Raw genomic sequence first — 10,618 nt, 5'->3', positions numbered from 1 at the left:
AGGACTCGGCATCCTTCCATTCCTCACTGGTATCTCCACCCGTTGTCACATATGGCCCAGCCCCCTCCCCCAGCAGCCCGCAGCACCCCTCCAGGATGTCGAAGGGGTCCACGTGTCGCGCCCAAGCTGTGCATGTGGTGGACATATGCAGGCCAGCTCCGCGCGCACAGGCACGTGCCCCACCTTGACCCCTGGGAATGGCCGATTAAAGCATCTCAGATCAGTGTTGTACTGGCTTCACCCCCAACCTGCACCAGCAATAAAGAGGGGGGGCTCCAGAGGGATGGTCTGCCAGGGATCCTGCTCCACTAGGCCAGTGACAGTTAGTGTCTGAGGTGTGGCTCAAAGAGTAAGTGTTCAAAGGAAACACACCTAGGTTCTCTGTAGCTGCAGCACCTGCTTTACATGTCATTTGCATATGATTTGTGGGCAAAGTGAAGCCCAGCCTGCCCTAGCCCTCCAAAGCCTCCCTCCTTCATCACCTCTCTGACTTAGCATCAGCTCTTTCAAGTCTTTGCTAATCCCAGAGATCAAGAGGTGGTCAATTCTCCCTGCCATTTCCTTGCTCCCCCCATCCTTGGCTCCTGCCATCCTCTGTGAGATGCCTCATCATCAAAGGAGATTATTCATGACGGACCTTTGCTGAATCCTTGCTTCCCTAGTCCCAGGGCTTGGGGGCAGGGATGGATGGGTTGGTGGGGGAGGGAGGCTGATGTAGAGATGGGACCCAGGAGGCTTTTGTTCTTAGCCCTCAGTCTAACACATTCTTCCTACTGCACCCCCAATTTCCTCCAGCCTGCCCAGCTTGGACCTCCTTTTCCAGATTGGTGAGGGAGGAGAAGAGGAGGAGGTGGGAGGTGACCTGGTCCAATTAGGAATAGCATCAGAGCTTCTTAAAGGCATGAACAAGTCATGCCATTAACATGTAAACAGCCTTCCACTTCTACCTTTTATTCCACTAATGGCTCCCAACCCTGAGTCCTGGGCCATGGTTGCCCCACAGAGCCCTGTAATTAGCTGGGTAATGGGAAGCCTTTATTGAGGCCTCATTGGCCTCTCACATAATTAAGGGGCCTTGAGACCTAGCTGCTGCCCTCACTCGGGGATGAACATGGGGCCCCGTGAAGCCGGAATGACTTCTCAGTATGGCCCAAACCCCAGGGTGGGTAGGGTGGGGAGACAAACATTTCAGGACCCTAGCAGTGCTTGAGAGGCTCTGTGGAGGATCCACATTGTGGGCCGCAATGCAAGAAGCTGGACTCAGACTTGCTTTTTCGTTTTATAAATAAATTTTTATTGAGCACCTATTATATGCCAAGCACTATAGAGCTAGGAATCCAACAGTAAAGCGACGGAAGTCCTTGCCCTTATAATGCTGACATTCTGGTGGGATGTGGGGTAGACAGACCATAAGTAAAATTGTAGTATGTTTGATGTAATATATGAAGAAAAGAAATGAAGGGATATGGAGAATGGAGTGGTAGTAATTTTAAATAGGGTGATTGGGGAAGGTGCTGGTGAGCAGAAGTCTTTGTAGTAAATATGCAACAGAGCTATGATTCTCTTTCCAATCCCAAGATGTAGAAGAGCACAAGGTCCCAAATCTCCAGGTCTTTTGGAGAGGTGGACCCCCAACTCCCTCTGGGAGACTTAACTGTTCCCTTACTGGTCAAAGTACAGACCAGTGCAGTAAAATGAAGGGGAAGTTTGGAGTGAGAAAAACCTGAATTTGAGGCTGTTCTCCAATAGCTATATGTCCTAGAGCATGTGACTGAATTTTTTGAGCCTCAGTTCTCTCATCTGAAAATAGGAATATTTCCTACTCACACGGTGGAGGTGATGAGAATCAGTTGGATTGCTCTCTGCCGAAGCGTCTTGCAAATGTTCAAATTCTGCACCCATTACAAATGCTAAGAGTGATGATTGCTCTGGAGCCGGCTTTCTCTTTCCCTCCTCTCGTCTCCTACAGCAGTATGTTTTCCTCTCTGGGTCTTTTCTCTCTGGATCTGGATCAGATCCTGACTCTGCCTCTCCCCTGGGATTCTCTTACCTTGGGTGTGAAGTGAGCAGAATAAGGCCCCTCGACTGTGGGGCGTGAACTAGAGGCTTGAAAGTTCAGGGGAGAAGATGCCTGAGCTGTAGGGAGACAGATTAGAGTGGAAAAAAATGCAACTGTGAGGAGAAAAAGAAGCAGTTAAGAGATCAATGCTGGAGCGGGGGTGAGGGTAGGGGAAGAGCTCAGCCATGGTGCTCTGTCCCTCCTTTCAGAGATGACAGCAGGAAGGATAGAAGTCAGAACCCTGGAAGGATGCAACTACGTCAGGCTGATTCAGGGGTCAAGAGTGGGGTGGGAGGCCATGGGGAGAGGCTCTGGCACTGGGGAGGTGGAGGGGGGCAGACCCTGGAGTTTTCTGCATTCACTAGTGGGGAGAAGTACCAACCCTACTGGTCTGAGGACCAACGCGATGGGTCAGCTCCAGCTGGGAGGAGGACAGAGGGAGAACTGAGGACTGGAGGGTGTGCCAGACTCACCTCTCAATCGTCAGGGACCTGAGCCTGCTCATCCTGGTGGTAGAAGGGCCAGAGCAGCACCTGGCGGAAATTGTTTTGGCCATGCAGTTGAGGCTGGAAGTTTAAAGGGCAAAGAGCTGGTGGGTGGACAAGGAGGAGAAAGAGCCCAGGGACCGCACCTGTTGAGTAGGCTCCGGCATGGAAATTTTGTGACAAACCGTATGCAACATCATCCCTTAGCATGCACAGCTCAGGGGCTATTGGACTGTGGGCTGCTGGATAACCGCCGTTCACTGCTGGGTTTGTGGTGTGTGCGTGTGTGTGTGTGTGTGTGTGTGTGTGTGTGTGTGTGTGTGTGTGTGGCTGCAGCCTATATCCCTCTTCCCCCCACCAGCCTCCCCCTCCCCTCCAGCCACCCTGGGATTGGTGATTCTCAGCCCCTCCCCCGGCTCCCCCAGACCCTCCCAGAGCCTTTATCTGGGAGCTGGGCCAGAGCTCCTGCCACATTCCCCAAGCCCCTCCACTCCCTGTTTCTCTCTTCACGGCAGCACCAGCAGAGTGTGTGGGGAGCGGACAGTGCTCCCGGCCAGCTCCCTGATCCTGCCGGACCATCTGCCCCAGGCTCAGAGCTGCTCCACAGGTAGGCACAAGCGGCAGAATGTTGGATGGACAGGAGCTGGCACCAAAGGACAGGGGCAGAGTCAGGAGGGAATAAAGGTGGCAGCCTTTGATCGGGGAGCAGGATACTGGGAAGGTGAAGAGGAGTCAATGGGGGTTGATGTAGTGTTTGGAGCCTGTGGGTACAGACTGATTCTTCCTATATTAGAAAGTTTTTGCCTAAGTCTTGGGGTACCTAGGGCTGGAAAATAGCACCCAGGATCCCTCCTCAAGCCGACTAAGGAAATTGACCCATGCACGTCCTATAAATCTATTATCTTCCCTGGGAGGCTAGAGTCCCCCACATTATTGCGCCATTGCTCATTGCCAGGTGCATATCCTGGGGAAATATGTGGTGGGGGAGCAGGGAAACTGAGCGCCTCCCAGCTCAGAGACTCTCCCAGACTAAGGCTTGGGCGGGAGAGTTGGGGGCTGGGGAAGCAGGGTCAAGCCAGGCTGCTAGTCATGAATGTCTCCCATGTTTGCACCTGTGTTGTGTCCTCCTCCTCCTTGCCTTCCCTCTGTCCTGTCCGTCTGCACTCCTAGGTATCATGAGGAGTGCCCTGCTGTTTGCAGTTATCCTGGCCCTCAGCTTGGCTCGGAGTTTGGGGGCAGTGTGTGAGGAGTCACAGGAACAGGTGGTGCCTGGTGGGAGCCACAGCAAGGTAAGGCACCCACTCTGGCTCACCCAGCCTGGCATCATAAGGCTGCACTCTGCCTGTCCCACCGTGGTAGGGAGGAAGGTGGGACGGGCGGGTTGGGAGTTACCCATCAGAGGGTTGCACAGCCCAGCCTCTCCAGTGGCCTCATGTTCTCCCAGTATGTCTGTCAGTGTCTCTGTCCCCCTGCATGTCTTTGACACCTTGTACATAAAATGTGCGGCACTAATATGTTGTTTGGTTGGTTGTGTGGTGACCTGGTGATCGGGTGGTACTGTGAGGGGTAGGATAGCGTTGTCTCAGGTTCCCTATGGTCCAGCTCAGGTTCTGTCCCTTTGCAGGGGGGCAGATCCTCCCCACTTCCTGGATGGTATGAAACACAGTCAGAACTTCTCTCCCCAATAGTCATTTGTGTGCTCTTTTACCTATCAGCTATATGTATTTTTTTTTCAAAATTCAAATAAATTCCCTTATCCCCTGCTCACCCACCCCCAATAACCTCAGGTGCTCCTAACATTCCAACCCTTTCTTCCCTCCTCTCCCATGTCCTCCTCTAGCCTCTGCTTAGTCAAGATAGGAAAAGACACCACAAAACAGGTTGGGCCCCAATTTCCAAAGTTCATCTAAGAAAAAGAGTAGGAGATGTCAGGGTAGGGGTGCTGGGGGAGAGCAGGGAGGAAGTCTTCTCAAGGTTTTGACAAGACAGCAGTTACACTGGTGCGAATGTTTTTAAGATGATTACATGTGGAACTTACTACATATTCAGTGTGTGAAGTCTAACTGCCTCTCCAGCTCAGATCTGTTTAGCATCTCATTACAGGAGGTGCGCAGAGTATTTGAACAATTTGGGGAAGTGGCTGCGTGGGAAGTTGTGGGCTGGGCAAAGAGAGAGATCACCAGCCTTCATCCAGCTGGTGAGGTGTCCCAAGGTATGATAGGTTGGCATCCTTGCAGTAGTTGCACCAGCTCCAAAAGACCAGAACCAGTTCAAAAAACACACAGCGAGTGCCAAATATGGGCTGGACACTGTGTTTGGAGCCCCAAGTTCCAGCTGGAGACAGTCAGAATATCTGGGTCTGTTCCTCTGAGACAAACTTGCTTTGAGACCTTGCCCCTCTTGGTCAACAAAATAGAGATTGCCATCCTGCCCCTTCTCCCTGCAGGTCCGAGAGGATGAGGGAAATTGGGACGGAACGGGAGTAGGATGTATGTGTGCCTGGGCAGCCAGGTTGGCACGTGTGTGGGTGCATCCTGGGTAAATGCCCATCTGCGTGTGCTCAGCCGCCCAAGGACCCCTAGGCTCTGGAGAGAGAGGAACCGCTGAGATTCAAGGTGAAAATCTCCAAACATGATCAATTGTCATTATCTCTCTGCAGCCGCAATAAACTGGGTGTGTGATGTGTGCCCACCAACCATCCTGCTGTGCCCAAGTTGCTAAAAAAGAAAAACCACCAAGATGAGAAAGAACCCCTGTTTGGCAGCAGGTCTAGAATGGGGTTCATCTGTGGAGGGGAAGAAGAGGCTTCATTCTGAGCATGCTGCCTGCGTGAAATTCTAAATCCAGGGGAGAGAGGGGAGAGGGGGACAAAAACAGAGGCAGAAACCTGATGGAGAAGAAAAGAGAGGGCGAGGTGGTGGGAAACGCAGGGAGAGAAACATCCACGGACACAGTGAAGAGTGGGGGCAATTTCAGGATTGCTGGTGGCCCTGACTGCCTACCCCCACCTGTCCCCAGGACTGAGTCCTGTCTGTGACTCAATCATGGAGCACAGACCAGAGGACACTAGCTCTGTCTGATGAGCCTTTCTTGTGAGTGCGGGAATTCCTGGCTCATTCACTTAGTGGGGAAACCACATCGTTGGTCAAACGGGTTCCGGGTGTGCCAGGGAGAAAAGAACCAATGGCTCTTCTCACTGAGAGGTGGCAGGAGCTGGGAGGGGGCCCCAAGGGTCAGTCCCCTTTGAGCTTGGGATATAGCATGACCAACTCCCAGCTTTCCGGGGACTGTCCCAGCTTGAACACTGAAAGCCCCACATACCTGGGCAAACCGGGACAGTTGGTCGGCCTACAGGGATGCCCAATGTGTTCCCTTTACATGTGCTTCCCAAACCTTGCTGTGCCTATGAGTCACCTGGGGGCCTGGGTAAGATGCAGATTCTGTCTCAGTAGGTCTGGCGTAGACCAAGATTATGTATTTTTAACAAGCTCCCAGCGGCGATGCTGCTGGTCCATGGACCACACTTTGAGAGCCTACTTCGCTTCTGCTGTAAACCAGAGGAAATCCTGAAAGAAATAGTATGTTAAGTTCAGCTGTGATGAGCTCAAGAAGAGGCCATTTCTTGTGGGGAAAGAGTGAGTGGATTGGGTGTGAGCCTCCTCCTCAGCCCTCTTTGTTTCTCTCCCCAGAAGGACTCGAATCTCTACCAGCTGCCCCCGTCGTTGCTCCGGAGACTCGATGACAGCCGCTCAGTCTCCCTAGATGGATTGCTCAAAATGCTGAGCAAGGCTAGCGTGGGTAGGAAGCAGCCCCGGGCAGAGGGGCGTGTGGGGCAGGATTCTGAAGATTAAATAGGCCTGGGAGACCCCTTCGCGTGGGAAGGAGACTGGAGATGGCTTAGTGAATTATTGAGGGCTGTGATCTGAACCCCCTCTAATCATCACTTTGCAGATTCCTTTCCCCAGTTACATGCTTGTTCTTGCTTCACAGGTCCTAAGGAGTCGTCACTTCCCCAGAAACGTGAGTAGACTCTTCTCCCTCCTGATCTCTGCTGAACACTTGCCTAGAGCTCCATGGGCACAGGGCACAGTGACTATTTCGGCTGGCCCCGGCTCAGCTGGCGCAAACAGCATGCCAGCTGCAACTTCTCAGCCAGCCTTTCCTGAACGGGAGAGGCCGCTGAGAGCCAGAGGAAGCAGGTGTGCAGGGCACGGTGGAGTCTCCCTCCACTGGTAGGTTAGTGGGAACCAAGAGGATCTCTTGGTGGCTGTGAAGATTCTAAGCCAGGTACCTGTTGGGTGGGAGAATTTCAGAGAGTTCTCGAAATGTGGGGGAGGGAGAGGTAGACAGAGAGGGTGGGCCTAGGGGACAGCCTGCTAACTGCGGGGAGTAAGCTGTGGTGAGACACTGAAACAGAGACCAGAAGCCCAACCTCAGAAGTCTTGACACATGTCTGGGGAAATGTATCAGCCCCTCACTATCACCGCTGAAAATGTTGGCCCTGTTTCTGCAGGTGACATGCATGACTTCTTTGTGGGTCTCATGGGCAAGAGGAACATCCAGCCAGGTAGGAAGATGTGGAGGTCGGTGGAAGGGCTAGGGTGCTGGCAAAGATGTAGCAGAAGTCAGCTGCTTCATATTTGTCACCAGAGGGAAAGACAGGACTTTTCTTAGCTACAGTGAGGGTTCCTCTGCCCCTTCTACCCAATCGGCTTGGGTCCACAGTCCAGCCCTCCCCGGGAGCACAGGACGGAGACCTTTATAAGGTAGTTCTGCTGTAGCTGGGAGGGGGTCAGGCAAGCTCTGCTTCTCCCCCGCCCCCCGCCCCCATCTCCCAAACAGAGCATCCGTCTACTTCCCAACTCTGTCTTCCAAAGCTGTCCTTCATAGCCAGCCCTTTGCTATTGGGTCAGGGTGAAGGTCATATGCAAAAAAATCCCTCCTAACTACACTGTTTACTTCACCACAGACAATCCTATTGATGTGAACCAAGAGAACGTCCCCAGCTTTGGCACCTTCAAGTATCCCTCCAATGTGGAATGAAGTAAGTACTTAGGGAGAGGAGAGGGGACTGTGTGTGTGTATGTGGGGGGAGTAGGTTGCCAGAGGAGCATTGGAGCATTTCCTCTGATGCTATGTGTATTAATGCTCATAATTAATGGCCTAAATACACTACCAGTGCCTGACACTTAGAAGTGTGTGCTTGCCTGTGATCACACACACACAGACACACACACACCCTGTTTCTCATCTCTTTCCAGTCTCATGGATCCCTGCTTATGGCTCAGTGGTAGGAAATGGCAAGGGAGGGGTTTCCCCTGGGGTTTCTTTGATGAGCAGCTTCTCTTGTTTGGACTCCATTCTTGTGATTTGTGCAAAAGGTGGACAGACCATCATCTGATAATTACAGGTACCACATCTATTCACAGGTGAAGCATTTTGCTTCCCAGGCAGGCTGAAACCATTCAGATCATTCAGAATCTCGGGTTACTGGGTCCACTATATAGTTATTTGCAAGGGTGATTTAGCAAGAAATGCAACAAACTCTGAAATCTAATGGGGAGTAGCTGGAAACCATATCTTAATCGCTCTGTGCAGTGTAATGAATATGAGCATGGCCTGAGTTCGAATCCTGCCACTCACTAGCTGTGTCCCTTGGCCAGGTTACAAAACCCTTCTGTGCCTCAATTTCCTCATCTGAACAACAGGGGTCATAGTATTACCTTGCAGGGCTGTGGTTTTGAGTCTAGGTAAAGTGTTCAGAACAGTGCCTGGCACACAGTGCTGTGTGTTGGCTTTATTGTGACTGTAGTCTGGGAAGTGTGGGGAAGGTCCCAGTGTTGACCCTGGCGGGCTCCGGTCTGTCTGCCTGGAGCTGTCTGGGCTGGACCCTGGGCCCGAGTGGGCTGACAGCTCTTCCACTTGGTATGCAAGTGTGAGTCCCCCGGGGAAGTGTCTTGTCAAAACACGGAACCGTCTGCCTCGACACCATCTTCCCACACACAGCAATAGCAGCTCACTGATGGCTTTCTTTGCACTGGCTTCCACTGAAGGTGTCAGGGGAGGAAAGGAGAGGGATCAGGAAGGCTCAGTCTTCACAGAGACTCCTGCCCCTCTCTCTGTGGCCCTGTTACCCACACTCATTGGTCTCAAGGGAGCCCCAAGGACCAGGAGCAGGTTCTCAATGAAACTGCCTATGTGTGACTCCCCGGGCCCAGAGACCGGGTCTGGCCCCCCATTCAGTGTTGGGTGAGAGGGTACAAAAAGCCGTAATAACCGTAACTCACTGATTACATGGTACTTACTGTATCATTTTGCTGTCATTAGATTGTTATTTCAGTCCTGCTGACGGTCAGATAATTATACGGGCGGCTATATCTGGATGATATACACTCCCCAACGTTATGCATCAACCATAAAGATAACTACAGTGCAATTTTGCCATAGTATTTTATACAAATGGCAGAAACAAGTGCATCGTGGAAATCTACTTGTAATGCTTTCTGGTGAACGTAGGCTCTTTCAGAGGGACCAGGCCCATAATTGCAGCCCTCATAATCTCACCACTGATGGTGCATTCTCAACCTGTTAGGTGCTGGGAAGAATAGACACTTAGGTCCCTGGGGGCTGGCATTTAAAGGAGGTTAGATGAGATGGATCAACACAGATCATTGTGCCATCTTATCTCATTCATGTGAAACTGCTGAAAAAGGAAGTGATCCCTGGGCCTGTCCTTCCTCTGGGAGGTTTCTGGAAAGAGGAGGAGGGACTGAGTGAGGCCAGGGGAGCATTAGTGCCAGGGTGCATTGGACAGGGCTGTGTGTATGCCTGGCTCATAGGGATGCCAGGATGCTATGAACTTTGCCAGTACTTCTTTCTGCATGGGCCCCTCAGACCATAGCGTGATAAACATGGAAGCTGGGAAGACGCATGCACCTGTGGCTAGGAGACTTCGGTCCTCTAGTTCAAAGACTACAGGGATAGCTGAGGGTTAAGACTTCCATTCTCTCTACTTCTCCCTTACAGATGCCCCTCCCTTTCTCCCCCACCTCCCCAGTGGGTGGTTGGTGGGAGTTTTACAGGACAGAGATGTGATTTCTTCTTTTTTTGGTCCTCAGCACTCCACTTCTGGACTCCTGGGCTGCATCGTGAAGACATCTGTCACCCTCTCCCAATCCCCAGGTGCACGCACTCCTATTTCCCTTCCTCTCCCACATCCTTGTAACACTCCTGGGCTTTGACCCCTTCTCCAACCCTCTACCCCACCCGCTGTAGAAACTGCCTAGTGAGCCGCCCCAGTCCCTGCAGGCATTGACTATAGGTTGCCCTGGAGTTTCTGTAGCATCCTAAAAATATGATGTCTCTCTCCACGCCTCAACAATAAAGAATTTTTACATATTATGACGTAGAGTGATGTATTTGGTTGGTGAGTTGGTGGGTGGGTTTTCCTCTTTCTTGACTCTTGCAGCTACATCACACACACATACACAAATATATATATATGATACACACACATATATCATATATAAATGGAAGTATCTTTATTTTGTACACATATTGGTTTCCCCAACAGTGTCTTACTCCTTGCTTCATACAATTAGTATCAGAAGATTTATTTAGTGATTAAAAGGAGAAATGAATTTGGAAGATGGTTTCTAGCACTCAAAGACTTTCGCAGACCAGATTTAGATAAAGAAGTACAGATATTCTGAATGGCTTGTCTGTATTTCCAGGATGGGCCTGGGAGACATCAGTCCCTGAATCCTACTCAAAGAAGAGAAGTGGGGTCAAGGCTGTGCGAAGATCCAGCCCAGAGGAGGGTGCATCCAAGCACTGTACTATTTTTCTGTCACCGAATATTGAACTTGGATCCTGCAACAGGTCGTGTGGATAAGATGGTGATCCGTAAACAGAGTTTACATTGTAGCAGGGCTTTAGACAAGCAAACAGCACTTGATCTTGCTAGGGTGGGGCATAGACAGGGAAGTTACTATAGGGGCTGAGAAAGAGGAGAGCAGATCTTTTTAGTGTTAACTGGCCACCTTAGTGGCCAGTTATAAAGGGAAAACATTTA

General features: G+C 51.3%; 1 protein-coding gene across 2 annotated transcripts; it reads left to right on the top strand.

The window, feature by feature from the left end:
- Nucleotides 1–3,023: 3,023 nt before the first annotated feature.
- Nucleotides 3,024–9,949, top strand: TAC3 (tachykinin 3). Of its 2 annotated transcripts, XM_029206408.1 has the most exons (7): nucleotides 3,024–3,151; nucleotides 3,715–3,833; nucleotides 6,234–6,342; nucleotides 6,535–6,564; nucleotides 7,058–7,111; nucleotides 7,514–7,588; nucleotides 9,663–9,949. In XM_029206408.1, the coding sequence occupies exons 2-6, from the start codon at nucleotides 3,720–3,722 to the stop codon at nucleotides 7,585–7,587; spliced, it is 381 nt and encodes a 126-aa protein (XP_029062241.1). In that variant the 5' UTR covers nucleotides 3,024–3,151; nucleotides 3,715–3,719; the 3' UTR covers nucleotide 7,588; nucleotides 9,663–9,949. The 2 variants fall into 2 exon arrangements, with proteins under 2 accessions (XP_029062241.1, XP_029062242.1); XM_029206409.1 differs by lacking the exons at nucleotides 3,024–3,151; nucleotides 7,058–7,111; nucleotides 9,663–9,949 and having other exon boundaries at nucleotides 3,720–3,833; nucleotides 7,514–7,587.
- The last annotated feature ends 669 nt before the right edge of the window (nucleotides 9,950–10,618 follow it).

Source organism: Monodon monoceros, unplaced genomic scaffold, assembly GCF_005190385.1.
Source record: "Monodon monoceros isolate NGI ecotype Baffin Bay Population unplaced genomic scaffold, NGI_Narwhal_1 Super_Scaffold_6, whole genome shotgun sequence".
Lineage (NCBI taxonomy): Eukaryota > Metazoa > Chordata > Mammalia > Artiodactyla > Monodontidae > Monodon > Monodon monoceros.
The sequence above is the reverse complement of the archived record's forward strand: the minus strand, read 5'-3'. Positions and strand labels throughout refer to the sequence as shown.